At 45.9% G+C, this 15,164-nt stretch overlaps 1 protein-coding gene across 1 annotated transcript in view; it reads left to right on the top strand.

Moving 5' to 3' along the window:
- Nucleotides 1-551: 551 nt before the first annotated feature.
- The window catches only part of DGAT2 (diacylglycerol O-acyltransferase 2), a 30,220-nt gene continuing 15,607 nt past the window's right edge, over nucleotides 552-15,164 (top strand). Inside the window, exons 1-4 of the mRNA XM_008495186.2 lie at nucleotides 552-690; nucleotides 10,596-10,715; nucleotides 12,494-12,601; nucleotides 13,426-13,496. Of these exons, the coding sequence (XP_008493408.1) occupies nucleotides 651-690; nucleotides 10,596-10,715; nucleotides 12,494-12,601; nucleotides 13,426-13,496 (339 nt within the window). The 5' untranslated portion in view covers nucleotides 552-650. The remainder of the gene's footprint in view (nucleotides 691-10,595; nucleotides 10,716-12,493; nucleotides 12,602-13,425; nucleotides 13,497-15,164) is intronic.

The following is a 15,164-nucleotide window of genomic DNA, read 5'->3' as shown; positions in this document are numbered from 1 at the left end:
CGATGCCTCCTGTCTTATGGATCTTGCAGGTAAGTAATTAAACATCTTGTTAAGAGAAAATGAGTTTCTGGTCAGCAGTTTGGCCATGCCCCCAAGATATCATGACAAGGAACCTTAAGGAAACCATTACAGCTCCTGCTAATAAAATTTCTAAAATTGTGTCTTTTTTTTTTTTTTTTTTTTTTCCCATGCCATTTACATCTAAATTTAATGATGCTTTTAGGAGCCAATTCGTGCTGGGGAGGGTAAAATCAGCCAAAAGCAAGGTGAAAGAGCACTCAAGCAATAAGTGACCACCACTGCCCAGGGGTTTGGGGGGGATCCTGCAAGAGAGGGAAGGAAACCAGAGAGAAAAACCCTTTGCAGAGGGGATGAGGGTGCCCTCCATGCTTTGCCCTCCCCATTCCCATGTAGCAAACTCCATCCCCAATACCAAAAGCTTCCATACACCCCTCCCCCGGTCTATGGGACCCCGGGCATTCTGCCCCTCCTCCATCTCCTCCCTCTTCCTCCTCCTCCTCCTCCTTCCCGGGGCTATATAGGGATGCGCAGGCGGTAATTCTCCCACTCGCCGGCTGGACCGGGTCTCAGGGGTCGGGTGTTATTTCTCCATCTCATGGCCCTGACCGAGACCTGAGCACATCTCCGCAATGAAAACCATCATCGCTGCTTATTCGGGGGTGCTGCGAGGTACCAGGGTTTGGGGCAGTGCCTGGGGAGGATGCTGCGGGGAGAAAAAAAAGAAAAAGGGGAGGGGGGGAGATGGATGGGGAGCAGCATCCCTGCGGTGCGAAGTGGAAGGAAGGAGCACCCAAAGCTTTAGTTTAATTTATTTTCTCTTCTTCTCCTTCCTGGCCGTAAGAAGGGTTGGGTAAAAGGAGGAAGGAGCAATGTGCAATGGCGGGGAGGCAGGCTGGCTGCAGCTTTGCTTAGGTAGGAGGATTTACAGCTCTCCCGGGCAAGGTTTTTGCCTTTTTAACGAGCTTGGAAGGTCGGGTTGGTTTCTTGAAAGTGGTGCAAATGAGGTTGATTTTAAACGAATTTGCAACCTGGTCAAATGTGGGCGTGTGGCTTTTTTTTTTTTTTAAAAAAAACAAACCAAAACAAACAAACAAAAAAAACCCCCTCAAACACAAAATACAACGAATCGTTTTTTTTTTTTTCCTCATGTGATGGTAGGAAGGGGGAAGTGAAGTGGTTTTATCGTACTGGGGAGATTCACTGTTTGCCACCCAGCTCGGTGACATCGGATTCCCCGCACTTAGATCAGCAGGGGTTGGGGGGGGGAAAGAAAAAAAAAAAACCCCAAACAAAGCAACCAGCGAAAAACCCAAACCTAAAAGAGCATGGTTGCTTTTATAATGAAGATCCAGGGGGGCAGCAAGGTAAGTGTTTGCTGGGAAAACCCTTCCGTGCTGGAAAACCAAAGGAGCAGGTTGGGTGGCAGTGGGTGACACCCATGGAGGGGCAGAGCTGCTCCGGTGACACCCAAAGTTTCCTGAAACCTGGGGGTGCAAGAGGTTGGAGAGACAGGCTGGGAAATCCCAGTCCCTCTGTGTGCTTGTAAAAGCAGCTCTAAGGGGCTGGCAGGAAGAAATTCCAACAAGTTGGAATATTTTGTTTGGTGGAGCCCTCCTGCGAGGGAGCCTCCTGCGAGGGAGCTTTCTAAGGGTGGTTCTTGAGTGGTTTGTCTGGCTCTGAGTGCAAAAAAGCTTTCTGCCCTGACAGAGTAAACTGCTAATTCCTCCTGGGATGAACCTGGGAAATGCCTGGTTGATTAAGCAAATCATTAGCAGAGCTAAAAGGACTTGAACCTGGGGAATTAACCCCAGAGCTCCTGGTTTTGCACTGTGTCCTGCCCACTCCTCATCTTTCAGGGAAGTTGTTGCCCCCCTCCTGATGTTGGAGGTGAATTTGTTGTTGGATCAGTTGTGAAACTGGAAGGGTCTGTGTGTGTTTCCCATGCTCAACTTTGTCCTTAAAGCAACTTGCTTCCACAACTGGGAGGAAGCCAAGAGATGTTTTGGGTTGAGGGAGGTCATTTGAATTAACAGCACGTGAACTCCTCAGCTGAGAGATAACCACCAGCCAAAAGCAGGGAATAAATCATTCAGGAGACCTCTGAAATATGTAGAGCTGACCTTAGACCCCAGTGGCCACCTTGCCAGCCCTGGCATGTTAGTGATGGATTTGGGACACGTGCAGAATTCAAAATGGAGTGTGGTTTAGGGACAGTGATTGGCCTCATCTGTAGCTAATCCTTCTTAGGGATGGAAAGCTGTCTTAACGCTCCTCAGGTCAGTTTTCCTCTGAGGCACCTCATGGGGGTCCTGCAGTGAATATTTTGTGTTTCCTTACTCATTTCTTCATGTGCTTCTGCCTGGGGAGGTGTGAGATGTTGTTGCTGTGGCAACATCAGCATCCACCAACGCAGCCCCTTGCCAGTTCTGGAGCTTGTCACGGGTGACAAAAGGCAGGACCAGCTCCCAACCCTGCATCTCCAGAGCCAAAGGTGCCTGCTGGAGGAGCTCAAACTCGGGATGAGCTTGGAGGAAGGTGATGTGGGAGGATCCCAGAGATCAAAGTTGACCAGAGGCCATGTGGCCCAGCAGTTCGTGCATGGGACCTCACGTGCTGCTTGCCCATAACTTCCCCCACTACCCAGGATATTCAGAACACACCCTTTTTTTTTTTTTCTACCTCCTTGACCCTCTTTTCCTGTGCAAAGAGCAGATTTCTGTGGGGTGAGAGTCTGAATGACCCACACTGTCCTTTAAGTCTCCTTGCTTGCCTGGTTTTGTCCCAGTGCTTGGGAATGTGGCTGGAAGTCTGGTCCTAGCTAAAAAAACAAGCAAAAAGAAAAATGATGGGTGCAGGCATTGTCTCTTTGTCCATCCCTGTGTGCACACAAGGGAACCTTCTTAGATACAAACATTGGAAAATCAGAATAGACCTTGGACCAACACCTGAGGCTGGGTGATGGTTGGGTGGTTGTCTTCTTATCTTGACCTGAACCACTTTGGCCAGGGGCTGGCCAGGTGCTTTCCTCCTTGCCTTTGACAGAGCAGCACAGAAATTCTTCCCTCTCCTGAAGAAGGATGCTGGTGTGGCCAGAGAAACTAAGGCTGGCCTTTTTTTAGGGTGGATCTCTTTTTCTTTCACCTTACAGAAGCAGCCTCCCTCCTTTGGTTTGCCTGGACTGTGGCTCAAAGCTTTAGGCAATAGTGAACTGCAGCAACTCCGGAAAAAAAATGATGGAATAGTTTGGGGGGAGAAAGGTGGTTTTGTTCAGCTTTACCTTGGAGTGAGTCTTGTGCTTCACCTGAGGTTTGGCAGACCTCATTTCTGCTTCAGGATGTGTTCTAGGTTTGGGAGTGTTGGTTGCATCCTGGTGTCACCTCTTAAAACTACCTGTGAGATAGAGGTGTGGAATTCTTCACGACTGAGCCCTCTTCCTAGAGCTCCTCCAAGCCTTTCCTGGACACACTGAGATGTAGCAGGGTGGTTCCCTTCCTCTTATCTAAGACTATGAACTCTTGCTGATTTTAAATCTAAAATTGTTGGCTGGGCTAGGACTGCTGGGTCTATTCTCATGGTTATCCACATAGAGCTGTTGGGACTGAAGGCCAAGTTCAATGTTTTTTGGGTTTTGGGTTTTTTTTTGGGGTTTTTTTGATAAATGCAGATCTACCCCAAGATAAATGTCCTAATAAGTCTGCAGAACCCCAGCTCCTTCCTAATGGGACTGAACCAAATGTTGTTGTCACATGTCCCTCTTAACTATGTTGTTGACCTCCAGTTGTAGACATTCTTTCCTGCAGATAACACAGGATTATTGAGCAGTCTGCTGGGGCATGAGCAAACTACTCCCCAGCTGGTAATTTGTTATTCTCCAGCAAATAATTTCCTATCTAAGGCCACAAAGTGGCTGGAAGTGGAGGAGAGAGCTTCTGCACTGCAGCTGGGACATCTGAGCAGACCTAGAACCAGGATAACTTGTGTTTTACAGATGTTTTTTTTTTACAAAGGGTTTTACAGATGTCACCTTTAATGTAGCAGCTTGCTGGGGAGGCTCCTGTTCCTACATGGAAGGTTGGGTCCTCAAAAATGTCCCCTTAGTGGTCTATTTATCTGATTTATCAGCTTTGTTACACCTCCAGTGGCAGCTTCTGTGCCAGATATTTAGCTCAGGATTTCCATTTGCACCTGATGCTCATCTAACCAGGTTTTCAGCAGAAACTGGGTGGGAACTGGATCATCTTCAAGGACCCCTCCAACCCAAACCTGTGATTCCTCTAAATAAGCTGTGTTGTGCAGCATAGTTTTTGGCCAAGAATCAACATGTTAATTTTCCTGAAAGGATGGCAGATGAAGCTTGGCTTTCACAACTTTCAGAGTCTTTTTATCTGTCTGTAACACCTCTGCTTCCTCTCAGCTCATTTTCTTGTCTGCTTTTTAATTAAATGCTGGGGTTTGGGCTTTCTGGTGCCCAGGTATAAGTCTTGTTTACTTCCTCTGCTGGTCCCTTTGTCTCTGCCTCTGCTTAGATGGTGTTTGAGCACTTTAGCTGAAATAAACTGCACTGGGAGTGAACCAGATGCTGTCCCCAGCTGAGTCTGTGTTGATGTTGTGGGTCAAATGCTTGCTCGAGCCCTTCATTGACTCCAGGATCTCCTCTGTAGCATCTCTTGGTGGCTGCTAGAATTCAGCAATGGTCCTAAGGCCATCAGCAGCTGGGGGACAGCTGCTTAATGTCACTGAGCTTCCTTGACAGGCTGCAGATGGCTGCTGGCACTGAGCAGCAGTGAGGGCTCCTGGAGAAGTTCCTATTCTGGCCAACTTGGAGAGTAGGATGGAGGAGAGGGACACAGGGGGCTGTGCAGGAAGCTCCAGGGGGGAAGCTGAGGGGCTCAGGGTCACTTCTGAGAGCAGAAAAACTAAAATCTCTGCTATGGAGACATAAGAGATGGGATGGAGGGGCTGAGGGAGCTGGGGGTGTTCAGTCTGGAGAAGAGGAGGCTCAGGGGAGACCTCATCACTCTCTCCAACTCCCTGAAAGGAGGTTGGAGCCAGAGGGGAGTCGGGCTCTGCTCCCAGGCAGCTCTCAGCAAGACAAGAGGCCATGGGGTTAAGCTCTGCCCTGGAGAGCTTTTTGGATATTAGGAAAAAATTCTTTACAAAGAGAGGGTGATCAGGCATTGGAATGGGCTGCCCAGGGAAGGGGTGGATTCTCCGTGTCTGGAGCTATTTCCAAAGAGACTGGATGTGGCACTGAGTGCCACGGGCTGGGAACCACGGGGAGAGTGGGTCAAGGGTTGGACTTGATGATTCCAGAGCTCCTTTCCAACCCAAATGATTCTGGGATTCTGTGAGAGGACAGGGGAAATGGGTTAAAACTTGGAGAGGGGAGATTGAGGTTGGAGATGGGGAAGAAATTATTGAATTTGAGGGTGGGGAGAGCCTGGAACAGGTTGAGAGAGTTGGGGGTGTTGAAGCTGGAGAAGAGGAGGCTCAGGGGAGACCTCATCGCTCTCTCCAACTCCCTGAAAGGAGGTTGGAGCCAGGTGGGGATTGGCCTCTTTTGCCAGAAGACTTTCAACAAGACAAGAGGCCATGGTCTCAAGTTGTGCCAGGGGAGGTTTAGGTTGGAGATTGGAAAGAATTTCTTTCTGGAGAGGGTGATCAGGCATTGGAATGGGCTGCCCAGGGAAGGGGTGGATTCTCCATGTCTGGAGCTATTTCCAAAGAGCCTGGATGTGGCACTGAGTGCCATGGGCTGGGAACCACGGGGAGAGTGGATCAAGGGTTGGACTTGATGATCCCAGAGCTCCTTTCCAACCCAAATGATTCTAAGATTCTGTAGCATGAATTGCTAAGGCTCTCAAGCATCCAGGCTCTCCATCTCTGGAGAAGGTGCCATGGAAAACAGAAAACACATGTAAAACACTCCAAGGGCTGTTCTGGGTGGCCAGCATGTGACAAGCAGCTGCTTTCAGTGGTAGAAAATGGAGATCTATGCTGGATACCAAAGGCTGGGGTATTTGGTATCCTTTGCCTCAAAATTAAGAATTGGAATGTTTTTTTTTGGAAGGGATATGAAAGCTCCTCCAGTTCCAACCCCTGGCATGGGCAGGGACCCCTCCCACAGCCCAGGTTGCTCCAAGCCCCATCCAACCTGGGCTGAGACACTGCCAGGGATGGGGCAGCCACAGCTTCCTTGGGCAACTTGCGACAGGGGCTCAGCACCCTCACACCAAAGACTTTTTTCCTCAAATCTCATCTAAATTTCCCATTTGTCAGTTTGAAACCATCCCCCTTCATCCCATCACTCCGTGCCCTTGTCCAAAGTCCCTCCCCAGCTTTCCTGTAGCCCCTTCAAGTACTGGAAGTCTGCAGTAAATCATAATTAATTATAATTAATCATAAGTGTCTCACAGGCCTTATTAAACTTGGTTATTAGGCTAAAGTCAGAAGTCAGAAGTTGCCTTCCCCATGCTTAATTCTCCTTTGGCATTTTAATATGTAAATGATACTTGATGTGGATCTATGGGTGATTCCTAGAAAGGAATATTTAAAATATTTAGTTTTTTCTCCAAGAAGTTGAACCCAAGTCTGAATGTTGGGTTATTCTGCTGTGGTTGAGTCTCAAAGCCCCATTTCTGGTGGCTCATCTCGGGCTTTGTGTTACCACCAACCAGCCTGGGTCTCCAGAGGATCTTCCCCAAAATCCCTCCTGGCTACCAGAGCTGGAGGAGAAAGGAAGCAAGGATTGCATGGAAGGCTGAATAAATAAATCAGTTGTTGAATTTGTTGTTAAAGTTGATGAAGAGGAAGCTTTGGACAGGCTGGAAGTGGCTGTCTCAAGATTAAACCCAAGACTTGATGCCCTGGGTCCATGGTGGCCATGGCCAGGATGATGTCCCTGCAAGGTGACAGCCCTGTCCATCCCCTCTCTCCTTCCTCTTGCCAAGGGTGACCTGAACTGGGAAATAAGTGATAGGCACAGGCTTGTCTGGGGTTGGGAATCTTCATGTCTGGGAAGGATTCGTTTTGTATTTTTGTTTTGTATTTTTGTTTTGTATTTTTGTTTTGTATTTTTGTTTTGTATTTTTGTTTTGTATTTTTGTTTTGTATTTTTGTTTTGTATTTTTGTTTTGTATTTTTGTTTTGTATTTTTGTTTTGTATTTTTGTTTTGTATTTTTGTTTTGTATTTTTGTTTTGTATTTTGGTTTTGTATTTTTGTTTTGTATTTTTGTTTTGTATTTTTGTTTTGTATTTTTGTTTTGTATTTTTGTTTTGTATTTTTGTTTTGTATTTTTGTTTTGTATTTTTGTTTTGTATTTTTGTTTTGTATTTTTGTTTTGTATTTTGGTTTTGTATTTTTGTTTTGTATTTTGGTTTTGTATTTTTGTTTTGTATTTTGGTTTTGTATTTTGGTTTTGTATTTTGGTTTTGTATTTTGGTTTTGTATTTTGGTTTTGTATTTTGGGTTTTGTATTTTGGTTTTGTATTTTGGTTTTTTATTTTGGTTTTGTATTTGGTTTTGTATTTTGGTTTTGTATTTTGGTTTTGTATTTTGGTTTTGTATTTTGGTTTTGTATTTTGGTTTTGTATTTTGGTTTTGTATTTTGGTTTTGTATTTTGGTTTTGTATTTTGGTTTTGTATTTTGGTTTTGTATTTTGGTTTTGTATTTTGGTTTTGTATTTTGGTTTTGTATTTTGGTTTTGTATTTTGGTTTTGTATTTTGGTTTTGTATTTTGGTTTTGTATTTTGGTTTTGTATTTTGGTTTTGTATTTTTGTTTTGTATTTTGGTTTTGTATTTTTGTTTTGTATTTTTGTTTTGTATTTTTGTTTTGTATTTTGGTTTTGTATTTTTGTTTTGTATTTTGGTTTTGTATTTTGGTTTTGTATTTTGGTTTGTATTTTGGTTTTGTATTTGGTTTTGTATTTGGTTTTGTATTTTGGTTTTGTATTTTGTTTTGTATTTTATTTTATTTTTACTTTTTTCTTTTGTTTTTGGTTTTGGCTTTATTTTGGTTTTTTGCTTTTATTTATTTTGGTTTTTTGCTTTTATTTATTTTGGTTTTTTGCTTTTATTTATTTTGGTTTTTGCTTTTATTTTGATTTTTTGCTTTTATTTTTTTGCTTTTATTTTATTTTTTCACTTTTATTTCCTTGCTTTCAGCACATAACTGACCCAGGACACCACTTGTCCCAGGGCAGGTGGAGCTCTCTGCCTCCCCCCTGTCTGCAGGAGTTGCAAGTGGTCACCAAACCCTTAATGGGCTTTGGAAAACAAGTGGACAGCTCAACTTCTGCCACCCAATCCTGCTCTATTTTTAAAGGTCTGGCAATGCCTACGATTTGTGAGAGCATCCAGAAAATGCTGAGGTTGGAATTCTCATCTGGAGGGTCCAACAGTTGCTCTGTTCCAGGGCAGAGGATGGGGATTCAGCTGCTCCAAGGCTGGAGTGTTGGATTCCTCGAGCCAAAGATGTTTTGGGGTTGTAGTTGCAGGTGCTGGGAGGATAAATTACCCAGGGCTGGGGTTTTATTGCAGAATGCAAATAGTTTCTGAGACTTTGGGTTTATTTTGAGGGCCTGGAGATGATGGCAGTGACACCACTGCTAAAGCTCCCTTTAAACTGGTACCTAGCAGTCCTCAGGACATAGCAGGTCTGTTCCTTTTTAATTTAGAGACCATTTTTTGGGACTTCCAGCTCCTAGAGCTGCAGGAGAGGCTGCCCCTCAGTGGGAATGATTTCTCTTACCCTTGCACAGGTGACTTGGAGTCTTTTTAAACAAAAATGGGGTGTAGCTTATCACCCACCCCAAATTTGGGTATTTACTACCAAGTATGAAGAGCTGCAGCATGGGGTTTCTGAGTTTTCATAGAATCATAGAATTGGCTGGGTTGGAAGGGGCCTCAGAGATCATCAAGTCCAACCCTTGATCCACTACTGCTGCAGTTCCCAGCCCATGGCACTCAGTGCCACATCCAGGCTCTTTGGAAATATCTCCAGACACGGAGAATCCACCCCTTCCCTGGGCAGCCCATTCCAATGCCTGATCACCCTCTCCAGAAAGAAATTCTTTCCAATCTCCAACCTAAACTTCCCCTGGCACAACTTGAGACCATGGCCTCTTGTCTTGCTGAGAGTTGCCTGGGAAAAGAGACCAACCCCCCCCTGGCTCCAACCTCCTTTCAGGGAGTTGCAGAGAGTGATGAGGTCTCCCCTGAGCCTCCTCTTCTCCAGCCTCAACACCCCCAGCTCCCTCAGCCTCTCCTCACAGCATCTCTGCTGGATCCCTTCACCAGCCCACTTGCCTCCTTTGGACCTGCTCCAGCACCTCAAGCTCCTTCCTGAGCTGAGGGGCCCAGAACTGGTATTTATGATATTTAAAGGGAGCAGCCAAGGAGCTGCAGAACCAAGAAACAGCTCAGCAGGGGCAGCTCCTGGGCATTAGTCCCATTGCTTGGGCTTTAGCAGCAAAGGCTGCAGAGATGCTTCTCAGGTTGAAATGATGCATTCATGAAACCTGATTTGTGGAAGCTTCCAAAACTCCTGGAGAAAGCTTTTCTCCACCAGACCTTTCTGTTTAAGCCCTTGCTGTGCTATTAACCCCCAGCAGTGTCATGCAAGGGCTGCAGGAATTCAGCAAAACAGGTGCTCAGCTGTCCCCCCCCTAATAACAGGCTGATCCTTAAACTGAAAAGGAATTATTTAAACACACCTCCTGGTTTGGTCACTGGCCATTAGCTTGGTTGGCATTTTAACCAGCAGTTCTGGTGCAATAAATGTGAAATTAAATGAGAAGTGAAGGAAAACCCCCTTGCAAGTGCTGCTTTCTGGAGGTTGCTGAGCACACCAGCAAACCCTGCAGTGGGTGGGTTCCTCATATAGAAATCAAGTCTTTCACTTCAATTTTTTTTTTTTAACATGGTTTTCTCTCCACTTGAAGAGCTTAAGCTTCTAAAAGAGTGGCTTTCAACTCCCTTCCTTCCTCATTTCCTGCTTTACAAACACTGGGATGGTTTTTCCCTTACCCACGGAGCTGGGGATCCCTGGGGATGGGGGTTGAGGTGTTGCTCAAGCAGCCCTGGAGCTGTGCTGGGTAAGGATGGATTTTTCCTTGAGAAGAGCTGTAAAACAGCCCTGGTGAAGCAACAACCCAGCCCACAGCCTGCTGCTTGCCTGTGCTTTGGGATCTTTTATCTCATGGTGAGCTCACAGGTTTCCCTGTTATCAAACTTCCAGAAATAGGCAGCTTGAAGTGGTGATGTGCCTTAGGACCATGTGTTAATGTCCTCTGCACTTTTATGGTCAAAGGAATGGAAGTTTGCTTAGGTGGGAAGTGATGTTACCCATTAATCCCCTCCAGCATCCCCCCAAGCAGCTGGGTGTTTGCAGATGCCAACAGTTCCCCTCCCAGGGTACTTGAATGGGAAATATTACCCTTTGACAAGCCTCAAAGCAAGCAAACTGCACAAGCATTGGTTTAAAACCCTCTATTTGAAATGGAAAATATTCTTATCTTTGCTCGTTGTGCAAATGTAACTTTATTTTTCTCTTTTCTTTTTTTTTCCCTAGGCACAGGGTCGAACATTCTTTCTTCTCTGCAGGATTTGTTCTGGTTGTCTAAATCCAAGCTAGAGAAACAACTCCAAATCATCTCTGTGCTGCAATGGGTTCTCACTTTCCTAGTCATGGGTAAGTAACACCTTTTGGCTGAAAGCAAAGCTGGGTTTTTTTTTCTATTTTTTTTAATGTTTGTTTTTGGTTAGGTTTTTTCTTTCTTTTAATATAGAAGATTTTGGAAGCCAAAATGTTAACTTCTGCATAAGCATCAATTACTGGATGGGCACTACAAGCAGGACAGTTCCTGGGGCATGGAGATTTAGTAGAGCACACTTGGATAATTTGCTATTTTGGCAATAAATGGTTTTACCTGGCTCTAGAAAAAACACAGGGGCTGTGGAAAGCTCTCCTGATGTTCAGCTCTTGTCTGTGACTCCCCTACAAATAAGTCTGAAGCTGAATAAGTCAGGAAGCTGAACAGGAGCCAGCAGTGTGCCCAGGTGGCCAAGAAGGCCAATGGCATCCTGTCCTGTGTCCGGAACAGCGTGGCCAGCAGGTCCAGGGAAGGGATTCTGCCCCTGTGCTCAGCTCTGGTGAGACCACACCTCGAGTCCTGTGTCCAGTTCTGGGCCCCTCAGCTCAGGAAGGAGATTGAGGTGCTGGCAAAGGGAGGGCAACCAGGCTGGTGAAGGGACTTGAGCACAGATCCTATGAGGAGAGGCTGAGGGAGCTGGGGCTGTTCAGCCTGGAGAAGAGGAGGCTCAGGGGAGACCTCATTGCTCTCTGCAACTCCCTGAAAGGAGGTTGGAGCCGGGGGGGGGGGTTGGGCTCTTTTGCCAAATGACTTTCAACAAGACAAGAGGCCATGGTCTTAAGTTGTGCCAGGGGAGGTTTAGGTTGGAGATTAGAAAGAATTTCTTTCTGGAGAGGGTGATCAGGCATTGGAATGGGCTGCCCAGGGAAGGGGTGGATTCTCCGTGTCTGGAGCTATTTCCAAAGAGCCTGGATGTGGCACTGAGTGCCATGGGCTGGGAACCACGGGGGGAGTGGATCAAGGGTTGGACTTGATGATCTCTGGGGTCCCTTCCAACCCAGCCAATTCTATGATTCTATGAGTCTATGATTCTATGAATTGGAAGTCTCTCACCTGACTCATAGGAATGTCCCCAATTTTTTGGAAGCAATTGGTAACTGATTGCAACAGAAATGTCTTCTTCTTGGCTTGGTCTCCTTCCAAGAGGTCCCAAAGATGGGCAAGAGGTGTTTGTGTTTGCCCAGGAAAACATCAGTCTTGTTTGTTTGTCTCTGGGTACTTGTATGGGAAGGTTCAGGTTGCTCCACCCCATGGTATTGTTGATAATTAAACTGGAAAAAGGTCTTGGAATCATGGAATGGTTTGGAAGGGGCTTTTAAAGGTCATCTAGTCCTTCTCCCCTACTCTGAACAGGGACATTGCAATTGGATCTGGTTCCTCAGAGTTTTCCAGGGAAGATGCTGACTGCAATCAGTCAAGCAAGTTTCCCTCTTCCTTCGCAATTCAGTTTGGGCTAAAATGCCAAGATCCTTTGTGGGTGTCATCCTGGTGGGACATGGGGAGGATTTGTGAGGTGTGGAAGGAAGAGAAACCCCTGGGTGTCGGCCACAAAGAAATCTGGATGCTCATCAAGTCTTGCAAGCAGCTTCTGTGCCTGGATATTTTATGGAAGAGAGGCCCTGGAGAAGCCAGGAAGGGGAGGTTTGAGCAGGTACCTTGGAGGAAGATAAGGAGTTTTTAACTAAATCTGATTTGATTGAGGATTAATGACCTCAGGTTGAGACCAAGACCCCAGTAGAGAGGGGTCAAAAAGCAAAGGACTCGTCATGCAGACCAAAACCTGATGCAACCTTGTTTTTTTCTTCTCTTTCTCCAGGTGTTGCTTGCACTTTAATCCTCATGTACATACTGTGCACAGATTGTTGGGCCATTGCTGCTCTTTATTTAGCCTGGCTGGTATTTGACTGGAATACACCAAAGAAAGGTAAATATTGCAGAACAGATCCTTACTGTTTATGGATCCCTGACCTCGGATTTAGACAAAGCAGCATTTCCTTATCAGGGGTGATTTCCCTTCTTGGTGGCACTTGGCTGAATCCCTGACCAAAACCGTTACTCAGTGATGCACACAAAGATCAGGCCTCAGCAAAAGATGATTTTATTGATGGTGAGGGCAAGGCAAGATAAAATTCACTAATATTGTGCCATTGCTGGCTTTTACCAACATATTTTTTAGGCTTAGGTTATTCCAGCAGGTCAGAAATATCTCTATAAAGACCCCAAGCTCTTGCTGTTCTCCTCTCCAGCTCCTGCAAGGTTCAGATTATGGTGTGGCTGTAAAGATGTGGCTCCTCTGTGGAGTCAGTGTTGCTGCTAATGGAGTAAAAAGCTTTTTATTCTGGAAGGCAGCCTGGAGAAAACCCACAGCAAGATTTGATGGCATCTCCTTCCCGTGCCAGATGAGCACCACTCTCCATGGTTCTAAGACCACTGAAAGGAGGCAGCATCTCAGCCTTCCTTCCCCAAAAGATGAATCTAAATCAAAATTGAGCTGTTTCCAGCTTGACATATCTAGTGCCCAACTATCAAGTCAGGTCCCACCATGAATTTGTAGTCAGGTCTTGGTTAGCTTGAAGTATCCTGAAGTCCTGAGCATGGATGGTTTCACCTGACTTTAGTGAAAGATGCAGCTTGGGACAGCTTTGAGGAATGGAATTATTTATTTCTTCAGTAAAATCTTTGGAATCTTCAGGTGGGCACTCATGTGGAAAGAGCTTTATAAACATAATTGTTTTTTTTTCCCTTCAGGTGGAAGAAGATCCCAATGGGTGAGGAACTGGGCTATATGGAGATACTTCAGGGATTATTTTCCAATAAGAGTAAGTCACAGTTTAAGTCTGTATTATGGGACTTTAATTCTTTTTTTTAAATCACTGAATTACAACTGCCTTGTGCTAAGCCCTGGGGAGGTGATGTTGGACCTAGACTGGGCTACCCATGACACTAAACTGGATGCAGGACATGGGTTACTCATGGTAACCATACTACTGCCATACTACTGCTTGGAATTGCTGTGCTTATAAAGTCTGCAATGCCTGATCAGTGGAGGTGTCATGATTTGCAGAATATGCTACAACTTCTGGCTTTGTCACCAGACTTCTTTGTAGCATGAAGGCTCCTGCCCATCTCCTGTGCTGCAGCAGTCCTGAGCTCAGCTCTTCCTCTGTTCCTTGAGCTCAGTTTTGGTCTGATTTCCACTTCCATCCATAGGGAGGGATGCAATAGGTAAGAATTCCTGGGAACCCTGTGCACCAAAAGCCCTGCAGCTTCACAAGGAGCAAGGAGCTCAGCTCTGAAGTCTGCTTTGGGAAAAGGAGCTTCCAGCAGCAGGAATATCTCCAATTCTGTGTCTTGGAACCTGCTCATGTTCTGCTGGCATTTTCCCTGTTAGTTCAGAGTGGTTGCAGACAGAATATGGGGCTTCCCAGCTGCATTGGGGTTGCAGAATGAGCTGAAGGACTTAGGAGAGAGCAGAGGTGAAATTCAGCTTGGAATTCAGCTCAGTCCTCTTTGGAAGGACCCATGACTGCAAGGAGCATTGTGTGAGGCTGTTGGCAAGTTTTATTCAGGCTGGGCAAAAGGGAAGGACCTTGCCATGGCTTTTGATGAGCCCAGCCTCAGGAGGTAGAAGAGAATCCAGTTCTAGTAGGAAGCCAAAGCTACACAGGTTGGATTCCTGCTTGCCAAAGTCACTTGAGCTTTCAGGGTGTCTGAACGTGGTTTCATTGAATGGTTTGGGTTGGAAGGGACATTAAAGATCATCCAGTTTCAAGATGTTGCTGGTGGACACCCTTGCCACTTTCTTTACATGGAAAGATGTATTACCAATGCACAGGCTGCAAGTTGGCTGCTTAAACCCAGGTCTTGTAGCTCATGGAGAACAGAGCATCCTTCAGTGTTGAAGATGGGTACCTCTGATCTGTGAGAAGAGGTTTTGGGTTGTTTCCTTGGAGATTGTCTCTCTCCAGCCTCTGGATCTCTGCTCCATGTTATCTGCTGCTTATCTCTTCACTTGGCTGGAGAAAAGACAAGACCAGAAAGCTGGGGAGGGGCTTTTTAGGATGTCAGTGATGGGACCTGGGGGAATGGATACAAACAAAAGGAGGGGAGATTTAGATTAGATATTAGGAAGAAGTTCTTCACCATGAGGGTGGTGAGACCCTGGCACAGGTTGTCCAGAGAGGTGGTGGAAGCCCCATCCATCCCTGGAAGTTTTTAAGGCCAAGTTGGATGGGGCTCTGAGGAACCTGGTCTGGTGTCCCTGCCCATGGCAGGGGGTTTGGACGTGGATGATCTTAAAGGTCCCTTCCAACCCTGAAAATTCTCTGATTCTATGATGGGATGAGGGGAAACAGCTTTAAACTAGAAAAGGGGAGATTTAGGTTGGACAAAAGGAAGAAATTCTTTGGTGTGAGGGTGCTGAGCCTCTGTCCCAGGTTGCCCAAGGAAGCTGTGGCTGCCCCATCCCTGGCAGTGTTTCAGCCCAG

Source organism: Calypte anna, chromosome 1, assembly GCF_003957555.1.
Source record: "Calypte anna isolate BGI_N300 chromosome 1, bCalAnn1_v1.p, whole genome shotgun sequence".
In the NCBI taxonomy this organism is placed as follows: Eukaryota; Metazoa; Chordata; class Aves; order Apodiformes; family Trochilidae; genus Calypte; species Calypte anna.
The sequence above is the reverse complement of the archived record's forward strand: the minus strand, read 5'-3'. Positions and strand labels throughout refer to the sequence as shown.